This window comes from Vigna umbellata, chromosome 8, assembly GCF_029865625.1.
Source record: "Vigna umbellata cultivar VRB3 chromosome 8, Vumbellata_1.0, whole genome shotgun sequence".
NCBI classification, from domain to species: Eukaryota; Viridiplantae; Streptophyta; class Magnoliopsida; order Fabales; family Fabaceae; genus Vigna; species Vigna umbellata.
Window position 1 is genome coordinate 37,525,468 of NC_142172.1, and position 17,861 is coordinate 37,543,328.

General features: G+C 36.1%; 2 protein-coding genes across 7 annotated transcripts; one reads left to right on the forward strand and one right to left on the reverse strand.

Moving 5' to 3' along the window:
• The first annotated feature begins 264 nt into the window (after positions 1-264).
• On the forward strand, positions 265-5,954 carry PTAC5 (plastid transcriptionally active 5). Of its 4 annotated transcripts, none has more exons than XM_088096876.1 (8): positions 270-807; positions 2,237-2,364; positions 2,725-2,820; positions 3,014-3,142; positions 3,721-3,961; positions 4,931-4,968; positions 5,046-5,172; positions 5,345-5,954. In XM_088096876.1, the coding sequence occupies exons 1-7, from the start codon at positions 339-341 to the stop codon at positions 5,139-5,141; spliced, it is 1,197 nt and encodes a 398-aa protein (XP_087953002.1). In that variant the 5' UTR covers positions 270-338; the 3' UTR covers positions 5,142-5,172; positions 5,345-5,954. The 4 variants fall into 4 exon arrangements, with proteins under 4 accessions (XP_047168721.2, XP_087953002.1, XP_047168720.2 ...); XM_047312764.2 differs by having other exon boundaries at positions 272-816; positions 5,355-5,954; XM_047312763.2 differs by having other exon boundaries at positions 273-816.
• Positions 5,394-17,454, reverse strand: LOC124837424 (Beta-glucosidase, GBA2 type family protein). 3 transcript variants are annotated; one of them, XR_015781633.1, is made up of 20 exons: positions 16,872-17,453; positions 16,137-16,247; positions 15,907-15,963; positions 15,705-15,781; positions 15,465-15,564; positions 14,708-14,781; positions 13,877-13,986; positions 13,688-13,791; positions 13,008-13,061; positions 12,838-12,893; positions 12,709-12,747; positions 10,808-10,949; positions 10,494-10,678; positions 9,639-9,706; positions 9,419-9,491; positions 8,890-8,951; positions 7,556-8,765; positions 6,972-7,168; positions 6,495-6,594; positions 5,394-6,332 (listed from the first exon to the last, which is right to left on the reverse strand). XR_015781633.1 is itself a non-coding variant. In XM_088096875.1 (20 exons), exons 1-19 carry the CDS (start codon positions 16,950-16,952, stop codon positions 6,560-6,562), a joined length of 2,835 nt encoding a protein of 944 aa, XP_087953001.1. In that variant the 5' UTR covers positions 16,953-17,454; the 3' UTR covers positions 5,394-6,332; positions 6,511-6,559. The 3 variants fall into 3 exon arrangements, 2 of the variants coding, with proteins under 2 accessions (XP_087953001.1, XP_047168732.2); XM_088096875.1 differs by having other exon boundaries at positions 6,511-6,594; positions 16,872-17,454; XM_047312776.2 differs by lacking the exons at positions 5,394-6,332; positions 6,495-6,594 and having other exon boundaries at positions 6,658-7,168; positions 16,872-17,447.
• Between the last annotated feature and the right edge of the window lie 407 nt (positions 17,455-17,861).

Here is a 17,861-nt window from a genome sequence, read left to right on the forward strand (position 1 = left end):
ATAAAACATGTCTACAAACCATTTTGTATACAACTTTTAAATAATGTGGGAATTGTAATATCTTTGTAGGTAACCAAAACCGAGTTAAAATAAATACATTATTTAAAAGAAGATATAAGATTAAGATTAACGAGTGTTTAGGATAGGGCGAATTAACAAAAGTACAATGAATAATTAGTTTCCCGCCAGGAGAGACTAAAACATTATATATAAACTTGATTTAGTCTTACAAATGTCTGGCTTGGATCCTCTGATAGAAGATAAGACCATATTAGTTAGAAGAACAAATATTCATAACCAACACATCCTTCAATGGCCTTCATCATCCAAATCCCACTATGCCAACTCTTCTATCTGTCACTGCAACTCCCACTTTCACCCTCACTCTCACCAAAACCCTAATTTCTCTTCCCAAACCCTATTCCCTCTCTTATAAATTCAACTCCCTCGTCACCCACTGCTCCATCTCCGACCGCGAGGAGCAGCGATGGCTCCGCGAAGAGCAGCGATGGCTCCGCGACGAACAGCGTTGGCTTCGCGAGGAGCAGCGCTGGGCTCGCGAACGCGATCAACTCCTCCGCGAGATCTCCGACCTCAAGCTCCAAATCCAGGAGATGGAGCGTCGCTTATCCACGCGCGATGTGTCCACTCCGGCTTCCGTCTCCGACGCCGTCGCGAATGTCACGTTGCTCTTGCAGGTGCTGAAGGACAAGAATATGGTTCTCGAGAGCGGTTCGAGTATTCGGAAGTTGGAGGATGTTAGAACGCACACTCACAAAAACGGAGAAGAACAGGGAAAGACAACAAGTAATATCGGTATTGAATTTGAACTTTTATTTCTCACGCACATGTGTCATAATGCATAGTTGCTATTTACAGTTCTATTACAAGCAGATAGTTACAGTAACTAACACAGCGCAAACTGAATTCCTAGCAGCTTTTCCCCTTAATTCAGATTAGCAATTTATTGCACTCTTATCATCTCTATACTCAGCTTGAATCTGTCAGCCGCTTTGTTAGAATACCAGCTACCTGGTCATTATTACTGCGGTATATAGCCCACTTGTTGTCTACTAGAATTTTCATAGTGTTTTTTTTTTCTAATCTTAATTTCTGACATCAAGTTTTCAAGCAACAAGACTAGACATGTTCTCGTTGAGGTTGCAATGTCAGGCGTCACATGAAGACAATGCCACCACTGCCTCCTTCTTATAACACCACGAACTAGGTGCCCCGCCACACGCCATAAACACATACCGTGCTGTACATTTATTTTGTCCCTTTTATCATCACACCAGTCTAAATCACAGTAGCAAAATACTTCATTAGAAATATTTCGTCATGTTTTTGAATTTCAAAGTGCCCTTCACATATGTCAATATTCTATTAGCTACAAGCAAACGAGAAACATTGGATGAACAGCAAATCTACTTATCAACCTCACTCCATAAGGTTACTGCACAAAAATCTCAATAAGCCAACAATTTTTATACAAGGTTGCATCGACTACATTGCCATTTCCTTCTTTGTCTAACTTCATACCACAATCAACTGGTGTTTGGACAAAATTACAATCCAGCATTTGGAATATTTTCAATATTTCAATTGCATGTCTCTCTTGGATGTATGAAAGCTCCATCACTAGAGGAGACAAATTCCATTCCCAAAAAATAAGATAGCAATCTTTGATCTCTCATTTCAAACTTTAACAGAATTTTTTCTTTTAAACTTATTTTTCTGTACTGCATTGTTGCTAGTAATTGGTAGATCATCTACATAAAGGCAAACTATCATTAAATCACTTATAATAGATCTCGCATAAGTTCCGTATTTTGTTTTGCTTCCGCCGAAACCCAGCTGGAAAAAGAAGCAATATTTTTATCCAAGGCCCGAGGGGCTTGTTTTATCCCATATAAAGCCTATTTCAATTTTTATATCTTGTTTTCATGTCCCGTCACATCAAAACCAGGAGATCGATTCATATAAATTTTCTCCTCTAGTGACCCATTTGAGAAGGCTAATTTTACATCAAGTTGATGTAATAACCAACCTCTAAATGTGGTTGTAGATAGCAACCACTAGTTTGATAGTTTCAGTTCTTACCATAGGTAACACTTCATAACAATCCAAACAATGTTTTGCAAAAACCACCCCTTTGGAACCAACTTAGCCTTGTATTGTGCAACTTCTCCTGTTGGTTTTACCTACACAACACTAATTGAATGATCTACAACAGAGGAGAAGCGAATTGAAGAAGTCATAGAAAGGGAGAAGGAGGTTGTGGTGGTTGAGGAGTCTGTTACAGTTGAAAAGACGAGCCTTTTGCGGAAAGGTTCTGAAGGAGAAGGGGTTCGACAAATGCAGGTTGATCTTCCATTTTCCTACTCTTGATGGTTCTGATTTTTTTATGCTTCCAAAAAATATATATAGGTTCTGTTTGCATAAATTTTCTTAAGTAAATAAGACAGAAAAAAGAATTGAACATTGCTTATGAACTCAATTGTGATTTTAACTTCTAAGCTAAGCTTAAAGTATATAAGCTGACTTTTAAGTTATAATGTAAATTTAATTCATTTTATTTTCTTACTTATCCTACAAGTGATTACCGGAGATGTTTATCCAATCACAATTTTAGTTATCCACTTCTATGAGTTGATTTATTGGATTTGTGCGTGAATAATTGGTGCAATGTGAAATCTTACTTGATGTGTTGAAAAATAACAGGAAGCGTTGCTGAAATTGGGGTTTTACTCAGGCGAGGAAGACATGGATTACTCAAGCTTCTCAAGTGGAACAGAGCGTGCTGTGAAGACTTGGCAAGTTAGTGTTGTTCTGCATTATATATAGTTTATGAAGCATTTTCATGCAAAGAGGGCAACATTTTGTCTTGGATTAATTTTCAATATAAACTGAAAATTTGAGTACTGTATATATGTAGTGCTCTCCATATTATGCTATGCCTGTACAATTTTGTTTTTGAGGTTTTGATGGTTGTGAGATGTTTGTTTGAAAGGCTGCATTAGGTGTCCCTGAAGATGGTATTATGACTGCTGAACTTCTTGAAAGGCTTTATTTGGAGATAAGGAAAAAGGATGCAGGCAGCACGACTCAAGATAAACAATCTACATTTGTTTTACCAAAGGTATGCTGCTTATATCAGATGCAGTTCTTGATCCTTCCTTGTTGCCGAGCCTGAGAATCTGTCCCAATGTTTGAGACTTTATCTCTAATATGTTTCTTAAGTCTAAATTCCCTTCAATTACGCATGCTCCAACAAAAATTAATATCAAAATCTACAGAAAACGTGAAAGTTACTCGTATTAGCTTTACCTTGACTCATGTAAATACAAACACACTGTTAGTTCCGTGTGCTTTTTGCTAAATCACTTGACTCCTTGCTCTCAACTAAACATGATAGTTTGTGTACTGGAAATCTGAATATATATTTCTTTCTATGTGATTAGAACATAATTTGGAAATTCTTCTCTCATTTTTCTGCATTATTTTATTATGTTCTTAGTGAAATTTTGGTTTTTGATAGAGCATTGATGTATTCACTACTTGACAACTAGCAAGGACGACATCTCCCATAAGTTTAAGCTTGTGGATGGAGGTCTAGGAATTATTCTACTTCTATTTTATCTCTCTAAGACAACAAACACATTGTTTAAACTGTTAAATACTTGAATTTGCATCATAATCCAAATGTGAATTATATAGGAAGGTGAAAATGGAGCTGCAGTTCCTTCAGTGACAGATATTTCAGAGGTTCAGCAAAATGTTGTGAAAATTGATAAGGAAACAGAAGTTCCCCAGCGAAGAGTTTTTCTCCTTGGAGAGAATCGGTGGGAAGAGCCATCTAGACTTGTTGCAAGCAATGATGGAGTTGATAGGAGCAAAAACAAGAATGCAACGACAAAATGCCTTCAATGTCGCGGAGAAGGTCGCTTGTTGTGTACAGGTATGTAACTTATCCCTTTTATTTCAATTAAACGACCATTATGCAGTAGTTGGTTCATTGATCTTTGTTCTGGAAGTCAAATCTCATTGTAAATTCACTTTTAATTTTATGCAATCTCCAAGAAACAAAGCAAGTATTATGTATTTTTCAGAATATAATTTTCCCAAATCCTCATAATGTACAAACCTCAATTGTTTCATGTACCCATTTCCTTCTATATATTTCTGTTTGGAGGAATCAATGACTTAGGAGCAGTGCATGCATATTTTTTGCTGCTATCAATATGGTCGCTATTAGAAGGATACTTGGATAAAAACGAAACCATCACAGTATTGACATTTTGAACGACAATAAGGGCTCTATCATTATATCGTCATCCATCTCAATGATTGGTTCCTTTTGATGCCTTAAATTCTGCCGTTTCCTTTGCTGGACAATCTTTATTTTCCTAGGTGTTCTTTTGTCTAAATCAGATTCCTCCTGCAGGATTTCTTCATGGACTTTCCAAACATGGTCTATCCACCATTTAGGTTTTGGTGAAACTGTTCGTTTTCTCTATATATTGAGCTTGTTGGGGAGGCTTTTTCCTAATCCCTATTTGTGCGAGTTACTTGAACACAGCCTACTAGGCACTTTGACTTGTTCAAAATTGTCTCTACTCTACTTGAGAAAAATAGATGATAATTTCTACAGTCTTAGACTTCAAACTTAACATGGTCATTGCTATCAAATGGATTTAGGAATAACAATTGTTATAGCAGTAATCATGATAGCTGGCATGGCCCAATAGCCCCAATGGAGCAGTCAGAGTTGGGATGGTTTAATCTCTCGTGTAATGACCATTCTAAGGGCAACCATAATGTTCGTCTCTGATATATTGATGTTGACTGTATGATAATGGTTTCCTAGATGCATTATTTATGATCAACTTTGGAAATCTCCTGCCAACTTCCATTTCTTTAATTGCAGAGTGTGATGGATCTGGCGAGCCAAATATTGAACCTCAAGTAAGAAAATTAACGTTTGTGGCTGTTTACCCATGCTGCACATGTTCTTGAACTTATCAATGAATTTTTCAACGCAGTTTTTGGAATGGGTGGATGAGGGCACACAATGTCCATATTGTGAAGGTCTAGGGTATACCATATGTGATTTATGTGGAGGGAAAGCTATGGTATAGGAATAACATACATTTCTTCATCGTTACACAGGTACATATTCATCAATTTCCAAAGTATCACAAAATTTTGCTTACCTGTCGTTTATTTATTATTTTTTGTTTTTGATTGAACTGATAAAGATACGTAGTACATAACAAATCTTATTATGAACGTTTGTTCAACTGTTAAAACGGAACTGATAAATATGAACTTGATATTATAGAGATTTTCAGGGCTTTGGAACATTCAGAACTGCTCCAAATTACAACATAGATTGAACCGAACAGGCGCTTTTAATCCATCAAAATGAATGATGTCATATCTGACTATATTCAGACATACATTATCCCCTTGTCCAACTACGTCCATTTCAAATTTTATCTGTTACATCACAAAATATGTAACGCTGTGATAATTCGAAGATGCTTCAGAGGCAAACGGTCATCTTTGAACTCTGTTATAAATCATAAGCCAAAAAATGTAAATGGCTAACGACAATGGCAAATGGAGGACTGCACAGAGGCTCTTGTGGCAACGGTTGCGAGCAGTTTCCTAAAATACGAGTGAACTCCAAATAACGGTGGTGTTGGATTGAGCTCAATCAAATACTTGGTACTAAATCTATATCTTCATGGCTTTGTTTGAGCGACTTGAGTTTACTGAGCTTTGGATGATCGGTGAATAAAATTGTCGGAATTAAACCCTGATTAGCAGAATAGTCGTGAATGTGGTTAATAGTAATTATTGTCCAAGTGCCGAACAAAATATTCTTTTTACTAAGTCAGTTAATGATACTGTGCATCAAAGACCAACCGTTGGTGGTTGTTTTGTTTGATTGGTCGACAACACTTTCTTAATGCAGTTGTCAACACCATTTTTTTAAATATGAAAAAGAAATATATCAAAGAATGTCTACCACTTCACTGGCAAATTGTGTAAATGTGAAATAAAAGTCAGAAAGGAAGAAAGATATAGCATGAGCATCGGCTACGAATAGGATAACATATTCCAGTAGCATGAGCTAGAAGGTCCTGACAGACCACTGAAGAGGCACAAGTTTGTGCAGACCAATTCAGAGTTGATAGCCATCTGATATTTGACGAAAAGCCGCAAGTGAGGTATGGGTAGGAGGAACACGCTCTTTAAATACGCATATTCAATTGCCAGATATTGAAAATCGAATCGCAGTCAGTCCTGAGTTAGCCATCAAACTGACAAGAATGCGGTACGTGATATTAGTAAAATGCAATTTTCAACATTTCACTAATGTTTTACTTAGTTGAAAATTGATATTATTTTAATTGTCAAATAGTTGTACAAGTATCGTATTTTCATTTATAGCAGTTAAAAAATTGTATTGGGTTAGTGACCACCTTCAATGCGCCATACCATAAAGCAACTATCCCCCTGTCTATTTGCGTATAACATCCCGCAGCATTTATCTATCCTCCTGTAAACCGTAACCATTGCCACCTACATCATATATTTAACATTATTGATGACAATCATTTAAGAAAAACATTTTAGAAATTGGACTGTGGTAAATTATATTTTGCGAGATCAAATAAATGATAATGTACAGTACAACAGTTACAATGAAGCGTGACTTGCGTTGCCTAAACTAATGGGCTATATATCTAAGTTACAATCGATCTCTGCTTATTTCTAAAATATTACTACCCTCAGGCCTTGACCGCCATTATTACAGCTTCTCTAGGAGAGGGTTGGGTAGGAATTGTGTGAAAGTTACCTATACAAAAATTTTATGATCTTACATGTTGTCGATCAGCAAGCACAATGAAACACAGAATTGCTAAAACATCTTGCTTTTGTTGCAATCTTTCTCACACCTGTTTCATTATGAGAGAAGCCGCCAATAACAGGAGACAGATGGATTCTGTCCATGATATTGATTTTAGGGGCCTCAAGAATTGCTTTGGGCCGATTCATTGCATATTGCATGCCCCAAATGGCCAGGGGTCTCATGTACATTAGGGACCGGTAGTGCCCATCCATTGTCCATGCCTCCGGAGTCTGAAACCAGTACCTGATATGGGATAAAGGGAATGACTGAATGATTTTTCTAATGGAAAATAATAGATTCGCACAATTTAGATCTGCCACATTTAAACATTTTAAGTAACTTACGGAATGTGTGATTTTTATCAAGAAATAAAATAATTATCATAGAACCATTGATACTCTCCGGGTGTCTGGAGTGAACACTAATATGTAAGTTAACATTAACATATAGATCATACAAGCAAAATATGCACGAAGTAAACTTCTCAACTTGATGTACTTTTAGTTATAAAATATATTTCTTTATTTTTATTTACGCATCAGAAAATCCTAGCCTTTCTTCATAGACACTAGCGTGAGGATGCAGGTTATAAAAAAACAATTATGAATGACAGAGGGCGTAAGAAATTACCCATATCCATCTTCTGACCAGCCAGCTAGAAATATTCCCTCGGCGGTTGTGAAAGCCTCTTCTTCCATTCCGGCAAGTATCATTGTTGCAGCAACACCATAGGTCACACCTGTCCATACTTCACGAGACTGCATACAGGTCTCATCAACCTTACCGTTGGGATGCATGCCATTTACAGCACCCATCCTTCCTCCTTTAACTTTCATTACATTGAAATCATAAACCTTCCTGAGAGCACTTTTTATTTTGGAATCCTCAAAAAGGGAGGGAAGCCCCGAGGATGCAGTATACCATTGCCCAGCCAATTGATCTGCTTGAATGGATTTACTGTTACCACTTGATCCACTGTCGTAGTTAAAATACGAACCATTCCACAGTTTTTCTTCAAATGCTGGCTTAGCCTTCAAAAACTTCCTTTTGCATGTTTCCGCAAAATCCCTGTCACCCAGTTCAAGGGCCATTGCTGCGGCAGCTTGTAGAGCAGCAAGCCAAAGACATCCGCAGTATGTGCTCACACCATGAACTGTCCATGTATCATAAGTTTGATCTGGGAACCCATCATTCTCAATAAGACCATCGCCATCTCTGTCAAATTGGTCCATGTACTCCATTGCAGCCCGGACAGCCGGCCACACGTCAATTCCAAACTGCAAATCACCCGTTGCAGCAAAATCTCTATACACCTGAAGAACAAATTTTGGGTTCAGGTCCTTCCACTTGCTAGTATCATGGATGTTATAGGCATTCATTTCATACCACGGATCGTGTGTCCCCAGATCATGTGGCACTGCCCCGTAAACCTTGCGAATTCCCCAGTTTCCCTCTGCCAGAAACCTTACTTTTCTTCCATCTTCACACAAGACAGCTCTAGCAAAGTCACGCTGTATATTTAATTCAATCCTAGGAAACAGCTCAAGAAGGGCAAATGATGCGTAGAAGTGCACGTCATACGTGCACCACATGATATATTCCACTCCTTCCAAGTACAAGAACCTTCCAACATCATCATCATTATCATGTCCATATAGGTTTTCATCCACACAATTATGTCCTGTAGTAGCGTTAGATTCATAGGTACTATCTGTTGTGCGCTCCACAACTGTTCTTTTTCTGCCATTTACTTTATCTTCAGTTTCTTTGACAACTGCATTTTCCAACTCCCTTGCCCGATCTTGGCCATTCCGCATACTTGAAGATAGCAAAGGAGAGTCTGGCAGAAAGATTAGGCAGTTTCAAAGATCTTATTAACAATTAAATGACAATAGGCATCTCCAATGAAAAAACCAAACATTAATAAAAAATAAAACCACAGTACAATGTGCTAATATACATACCAATCCAAATTGTTCCTCCGGCAACAAGAAAGTAGAGTTCGTTAAATAATGTAAATTTGTACCTGTAAAAATAAATTACAAATACATTAATATATCTTCTCCTGGAACAATAGAAGCCAAAAAAAGATGGTCGACAGCTTCACAAGTCAAGGTAGAGGAAGACAAAAGCGACTACACGAGAGCACACATGATCAGTCAGTTTTTGACTTCAAACAGAAGTAACACTATGTTTTACGAGATGAAATTGTGACTGAATACCTCTGACTTAGGGTCCCGTAAACCCAACCTTTGAACAAAGTGAAGTTTTTTACCAAGTCTAAAATGCAACTCGTTGCACAAAAAGTAAGCTGCCAAACATCAACTGAAAAAACCCAAGTTTTGCTCAGGCAGTTTAATAGACATCAAGACTTTAAAAGCCTCCTATTTGATATTAAAATAATACTAAACTGGAATTGACCCGTAACAAGCAAATAAACAAAAATTCAGTGATACTTCATGATTAAAATATAGAAGTTAAATTGAGAATTACCATTCTGGTAATGTCTCGTCCTTGAGGATAGGATTCTGCCATTTCTCAATCTCTTCTTCCCACCGGCTGTAATCTGTTTAAAATTCAAAAATCTAATAAGGTGAAGATGAAACCATCAATCCCTTGAGAAACATTTGCATATTTTTTTCTGTTTTGAAATGTGATTATATACAACAAATGCAAGTAAAGCACAGGCCTGGAGAATATCAATACAACATACTTGTCAAAGCATCATGGGCCAAGTCCACTGCCGCTTTCTCAGAAGTCCCATAAAATTTTGTATATCTCCTGTGGTAAAAGAATCAAGCAAATTTATCTTAATAAAGTATAATTATACAAAAGATATTGGGCTGTATGTAGACTGTCTATTTGGCAACAACAGGCACAATCTCCTCCAAAAAAACATGAGAGAATTAAAAAGTTTATGCTGTCCCAAATAAAGCAGGAGTGATGCTAATCATTTGGAGCTTAAGTAAAACTTTATTTAGGATAATCATATTTCAATGGACCATGTACAACAACATAACAAATCAAGATAGTCACTTGTAATAACAATTAAGAGCAGGCAAGCAAGGATACCTTCATAGAAGCAAAAAATAAGGATACAATTTCAAGAGATACAATAGTCAATATATTGCCTCTAAAGTAAACCAAGAATTTGATCACTTGGAAAATATACCATAAAAAGAAACAAAGCAGACATTTGAAAAGCATAGCTTTTGAAGCAAATGGCCTCCCTAATTAATATATGAGAACTTGTTTTGCCCAACATAGTATCCACCACCTGTTTAAATCACAAGGGTTCTGTTGGAACCGAGTGAGACAGATTCAAAAAATCTTCATCTAAGCTTAGCTAGTCAAAGGCAGATCTGATTTACCAATAACTAAAAGTATCATTCAAATTTTTCTAAAGCTAAAATGTAGCTCATGTAACTAAGCTAAAGGTAGTTAAATCATATCATGAATAACTTCACTCGTACAGGCAGGTGTACGCATATAACTATTATTTAATATAGAGAGACCTTGGTCAAGGATAAATATTAACTACCTAATATTCCATCGTAACATTGATTACCTGTTGAAAGTGCAACCTTTCACGAACTTTACTTTTGGAGATGACCATGCAAGACTGAATGCAACAGTGCACTTTCCATGGGGTTCAACCCAAGCTGTAGCTGCAACAGCAGCACATAGTGTCTCTCCAAGTGATGAAGGCATGCTACGACCAGAATTGAAGTTCTCCTGGTCAAATTGACCATCCTTAACAAGATATAATAATATCAATTAGAACCAATCCTATATCCTTTCCGTACAAAAATTATTTGGAAGAACCTTGTGGAAAACTATAAATATCATTTAGAAATCCCCAAAAAGAGGAGCAACCAGTACCTTCACCATTTTACTCCACATTCCTTTTGCTGTTATGCTACTTCCTTCTGACAGCCCAAAACTCGGCAAAACAGAAACACTAACATTCTGTGTTTCACATGCAGCTATTGAAAAAGTGACAGGAGGATTTCCTTTTGCTGTCCTGTATATTGGAACGGTCTTAATATATACACCAAAATCCTCATTTACATAGAAGTTTAGGGGACATGAGACCCTAATTACAATTTACAATTACATACATACCGACCCAAAGAAACGTGTTATTTATACCTACGTACATGCAAATATGTCAAACCAGAATAGTGACATTGTAAACTTAAGTTTAGAAATCAAGTACAGACAATGACCATATATTATTTCAAATTAATGGAAATTAGTAGCAATAAAAAATTAAATTTTCTTAGTTCATTTTTACAAGTTCATGGAAAAATCCCAAACCAGAATGATAGACCAAAGTAAAAATAATCTATTTCAGAATAGTGTTTCATTTAATTTGGAGGTAAGCAGTTAATTCACCTCCCTAGCACAATTTCCGCTGTTGTACTTTCTCCATATCTTTTTTAATGAGTTTGTTTTCTATAAAAAGTAACAACACGAACTCTATACCTGGAATAATACTCAAGAAAGCTCAATTGTTGCCATTTTCCAAGGGAGAATTACCCGGTATACCTCTTTTACTAAAAGAAGGCTTTATCAGAAAAGAGCATGAAGATTTAGGATAGGTCTCCAGAGAAAAAGCATTAGGGGACAAAGGACCGATAAGAATCAAAAGTATGACCATTCCAAAGAGCACCTTAATGACAAGGGAATCATATAAGCAAGGGTCTATAGAATTCAAGCTGAGTATCTAACGATTTTGGGGTAAGTGGAAATGGCAAATTTTTCTTTTCATATGTTGCTGATTTCGGCACATTTTGGTTTTGATAGTTGTGTTGATTATGGGCCTATGGACACATTTTTCAAGTATCATCTGTCTTTAAGAAAATAAATGGGTTGGAGAAAAGTTATGGTACTAGACACTGCAGAAATTTCTTCTTTGCACGGAGCTCGGATACAATAAAAAAGCTTGCAAGAATTACAAGGTAAGTGAGCTTTGCTGCACAATGTAGGGCCTTGATCCTTAATACTCATTTTAAAAACCATAAACAAAGCCATACAAGTTACAAATAGAAGAATAGAAGCTCATAGGGTATGAATATTTCTTTTGAAGAAGAAACTGTGGGAGAAACGTAATTGGGAATAACGAAGGGCAAACCTCATTTGAGATCGGATGTCTTAGAAAATCAGGAAGGTTGCAAAATTGTGGACAGAGAAAGAACTTGGTGATGGAAGCGTTCAAGAAATAAAAGTGTGTCTTGCTTTGGTCTAATAATGATAAAATATTGGATAAGTGATGAACGGCCCAAAACTTAAGGAGTTTTACTGGTGGGGGGGTGGAAAATGTAAAAGCTTGAAAAAATAGAAAAATTTAATCAAGAGATTTGGATTACTTAAAATAGTAACATGTATAAAGAATGAAGAATTTAGTCAATGGATCAAGATAATCAAGAGAGATGGGGAAATTATTTTTTTAAGTTTATAATGATGGGAAAAAATCAATTTGTAATACAGAAGGATTAACAAGCTCATATGACCAACAAAATTTGGCTTACTCTCACAAAATTAAAGTTAGGGCGGAAAAGAAACCCTTAAGATGATTGATAATGGTAAAGCAGTTTGTAGGAGATATGTTGAACAACAGGCTGTTAAGCTATTTAAAAGAGATGGTTTATAAATATAAGCTAGAGCACCTTTAGAATATTCAGAAACTTTAAGTCATTGCTTTATCAACCATTCCCATGTAAACAATAAAGAGAAATCAAACCAACCGTCAAATATATCTATAGGGTTTGATAACTTGCTTGTGATATAGAAGTACACCAGAGACTCCATCTTCAGCTCTATAAATGAAAAATGAAAAAGGAGTTAACATATTGTATAAGGCCTACTCTATTTTGAATAACACATCCCAGATTAAAGAAAAAACTTACCGGAATGGTTCATTCACATGATCTCCTGACAGGTGTGAGCTTCCACCAATGGAATTCTGCAGAAGATTAATATTGATGGTTATTTTATCAATGGCCCGATCACGATAATCCCCACCCAAGCATATTTTTGTGACAAGTAAAGACAACACTTAAGGAAAAAAAAATCTTACCGCCCAAGTAAATAAAAGGCTGACTTTAGCTCTTTCCTTTCCTGTGTTCACCAACTACCAAAGAAAAAAGTAAAAGCTTTAGTAAACCTGAGAATATATATTACTTCACACCTCAAAATACTGAAATTAAACATGGATATGATAATATGAAAATAATGTACAACACGGGAAATGTATGGAATATTAAGTTCTTCACCCACTTTGCTTAATGTCCATTAAGCATGATAGTTCAAATAACCAGAGGGAAATCGGCATCCAAAAGGATTTACCAAGGTGGAACATCGCCCAATTCAACAGCTCATATGGAAAAAGGATTTCTCAAACATCTTAAGGGATGAAAAGAGTCAAAGTCAAAGTGAAGGTAATTTGCAACAATCAAACAGCCATATACAATGCCTCTATCTAATCCAATTTTTCATGAGGACCAAACATAAACAGGTGAAATGTCATTTCATACAAGGGGAGGGACACAATAGTAGATTTTACACTAATGTAAACTAGGAAAAATGCAATTAAAACTTTTTCTCTAAAAAGCTGAAGTGCAGCAACTAGTTTGTATTTAGTATATAATATGATATGCCAATTAAAAGGAAAACAAAAATATCAAACAATAGTGCAAGAAAACTGACCCTTTCATTCTCTTACATACAAATTTAAGTAACAATAATAAAATTACACACCGTATAAACAAAAACAGCAGCTGGTAGACTGCTTTCTCTATAATTATGTGGTATGAATGGGGATATTTGCCGACAAGATATTTTTAGCTCTGGGTCTGGCTCACCTGAGAACAAGAAAATAGTAATTAATTAAAAAGGATCATACACATTTAACAAAGAACCAATTCATATAAATATAAATGACCATACCATCATAAACTGTCCAAGCTCTTGGAAACAAAGCATGGTAGGTTGAGTGCTGCCCACTTAGATTCCATCCCCATGATGATATGCCCTGATCATCAGGTTTCTTACTAGATCTGAAAAACAAATAAAGATGAATTTGAGTACATGTATGTGTATCTAGATACATGAAAAGCACCCGAAAAACCAAATGTTAAGCAGAATCCAAAATTCAAATCATACTAATTGCCAGATCAGAAGAGTAACAATTTTGCAACTGGGTTGTTGTTGCCAATCTACTCTCGAGTGCTAAATGGGTAGCAGTTAGAAGTATACTAGTCAAAGCTTGGTAGAAAATTGTGTTATGCCTCTATGTAATAGTTAGAAACCAAACATATATTGTGCTAAGCCTATCAATTATTTTCATCATCAAAAGCTTTTCTCAAAAATGAAGACGGAAATATACTGCAAAGCTAGTTTTTTTTTTTCATACATAAGTTCATGTAAGCAATAAAAAGGTCAGCAAGATAATCATAGGGCAACTGTGAAACCTCAGACTGTCAAATTAGAGAATTTTTTGTTAATAACAGATATTAATTTATCAAATCATCATCATCCAAGAGAACATCAGAAAGTTATATTTATATGTAGGGACTGATTGGGTCTAACCGCACCAATGGTATTTTCTATTACCACTGATTAGTATTCTCTTATTACTAGATAGTTAAGATATAAAGACAGGCATATTGTAACATAAAAAATAAATTTACAAAAATGCTAAATAGTGTTGTTAACTATGTTTGCAACACTCAAAGTCATGAAACATTGTTTTACAAACTTCCACACAGGCCACCTTACCCTAAACCTTCATGCTGGCCAGGAGCCAAAACTGATGAAAAATTTTTGTTTCCTCCCTCTCTACTTATAAAAATCTGCAACATGAGTAAATAAACCATATAATATGTGTTATAAACCACAGTTCAGAATGGCCACAAACAATAAAGATCATTCCAGTTAAAAGGGAAAGCCAGATGTTTTACTAGAAGGCTCTAACAATACCTTTGAACTAAAATTCATACAAAGTAACAACTAGTGAAACTACAAACCATGTTCCATACTTTATTTTTCTCTTGTCTAGAGAAAGCTCGGGGTTCTATCTCATCAAGTAGAGAGCAATTGATACTGATAGAATTAAAAAGCTCAAATACAAAACACCAATCATATTTGATTAACTAATTTCTATTTCCTTTTGCACAAAAGCACCCTGACTCCAAAATCCATCTGTTTGCACAGAAACATTAATTTGTGATCCTAATCAACTTCTATATATCTACCTCCAACCCTCAATATAACTGTCTAACAACATCACTGACCAACTCGGCCACTAATTAACCATTCCACTCCAAAAGTCTTGTATTTATATTTTAATATACATTCTACCCATTATCCTTATTCTGTTAAGGGAATGCAATATAATTTTAAATAATTCATTTCAAAAAAAGGTACATGCTGAGCACATCAGTGACAGTCAGGGAAAAAAATCCACATTTTTATGCTATACAATTAGAGAAGAATATAGCACATCAATAGTAAGCAGAAAAACAGGAAAGCTTACAGAGAACTGATTGGCCATGACTGGTGACGCTTCACATAAGCTAGGAATAATTTGCCATTGTCGGAACTCACCTCTAAATCCTCTTGATATGCTGCCACTCCTGTTTAGGAATAAATGATGTTCAAATCAATACAAGAAGAAAGAGATTTCTTTGTTCTAAAGGCCAAATGGATAAACCCGCTTGTAAAGAATGGTATTCAGGATAATTAATTGGTAGCTTTCAATTGGAACAAATCATACCCCATCCCACCAAGTGGAACTCCTTGAGATGCAGATGGCTTGCAACTCTCGCGAGTGAAAGGATCAATAGGTGCTTTCTGCAGAAATCAGACAAACAAAAATAAGTTTGGAATCCTATGTTTTAACCTACTAGTATAATGTACCCACCACACAAAATTAAACAGCAATGAATGACCCAAAGAACAGAGAATTTGAAATTTACCCTTCCATGAGAAGCCTCTTCCCTAACATATGACCAAATACGTATCCCTAATCGAACCTGGGAAATTTAAAACATAATAGACAATCGGGTGAGATAGAGAGAGATGCAAATACTAATAAAACAATCTACATAAACAAGAATATGCAAAGGAATTCCATGCACTAAACCAATGAGTCCACGTTATTAGTTGTAGTTTGGGAAAGAGAGAGGGAGAGAGGAAAAACACTTGCCATTTTAATAGCTTCCATAAAAGTTACTCTAAATTCTTTAAGAAGATTGGCATGGCTGTTCAATCTCCTTCTCCAAGCTTGCTCAGGGGGAGCAGAACTATCATAATCAAACTGCAAAAACCATGTCAGGGACACGGATTAAATTTAAATGAAATCAACTATCAATATCAATGACATGTGAACGTAGCACCGTGTAATCAACTACAACTAACAAAAATCACACGCTAACGTCAAATTTCCAGATAAATCATCATCACGAAACCAGGACGCCAATTCACAAAACAACAAAGAGCAACTTAATAAATAAAAACAGCACACCGAATTTCCAAATTAATTCAGCAATCAACAAAAAACCAAATTCGCAACCATGTCGCTCAGCTAAGTAATAGTATTCTTTTAATTCACACTTAACTTCACTCTCTCTTTTTTTCTTCAGCTAACTGCAACGAGTAGATCCTTCGTGTTTTCCGCCAAGAAAACACAAACAATCAGACTTTAATTTTCAGATATCACATGCAAACGCTAAATTTTCAGATATCACAAAAAGCGCGGCGCCATCAGAAGGCAGAACGCCGATTCCCCAAAGTCAGAGAGCCACTTAATAAAGACAACAAAAACTACGCCATCGAATTTCCAAACTGAATTAAGTTATCAACAGAAGCAAAATCGTTGTCGTGTCAATAAGCTTCATAAGAATCCGATATTCCAAAAATAACAAAGAGAAAAATTATATACCAGCTGCAGAGTGGATTTACTGATATACTCTCCCGGAGGCCACGAATTCTTTCTACAATGAAAAATGTTGCCGCTAACCATGTTTCCACAACACACAACTCTCTCGGAACAACGAGAGATATCAAACGAGAAAAATAAACAAACGCACGCTTAGTTCTCCAAGATCGCGCTCACAAAGCGCAGATAAAAAAAGAAAAGAAAAAAAACGTTTGTGTGTGCCTGAAGTTGGAGTGAAACAGCAACGAATGAGATCGAATATCTCGTGATTGATCGGAGAAAATCGATTATCGAATATCACGTGATTGTTTCGGCAGATTCGATTCGGATTTAAGCGCAGCGCAACATAGTGAATGATGCGTGGCCAGAGGAGAAAACGCCGCTTGTGCAGCCGAGTCCGCGACTCGCTCCTTGAAATCAAACTCGGATCGGTAGTGGAGGAGGAAGAGAGAGAACAAGAAAGTTTGAATGGAAAAATAACATGCTTCTGTTCTGGTGGCCACTCTTAAATTGGTTTTAATTTTTCTCTCTCATAATAATTATGATTGAAAATTTGTGTTCGTAAAGTAAAAGTGTGTATATGTATTTGGTGGTGAACAACTTTCGTTTGGATTGAAGTGTAAATCACCATTGTCATTTGCGGGTCTCTTTCACTCATCACTTTTATATAACGGTCCACCTTGATGTCGGTCTCCAAGACTATACTTTTTCGTATTTTTCTTCTTTAATAATTTAATAATTTTGTATAAATAAATTAGCATTTACTGACTGCTTAAATTACATTAAATTACATAAATAAAATAATATGCACACTGTTTGGACACACATTCTTGACGCAGTTTGACACTGTTCAAACGTGAAAAATCGCGTTTAGCGTCACCAAAAACTCGCACACACAGTATCTAAAGTGATTCTTTCAATCTACACATGGAAGTGGTCATGTGGAGTTGTTACGCTCTTTCTCGCCAAGAGAGAACGCCAACCATAAGTTTA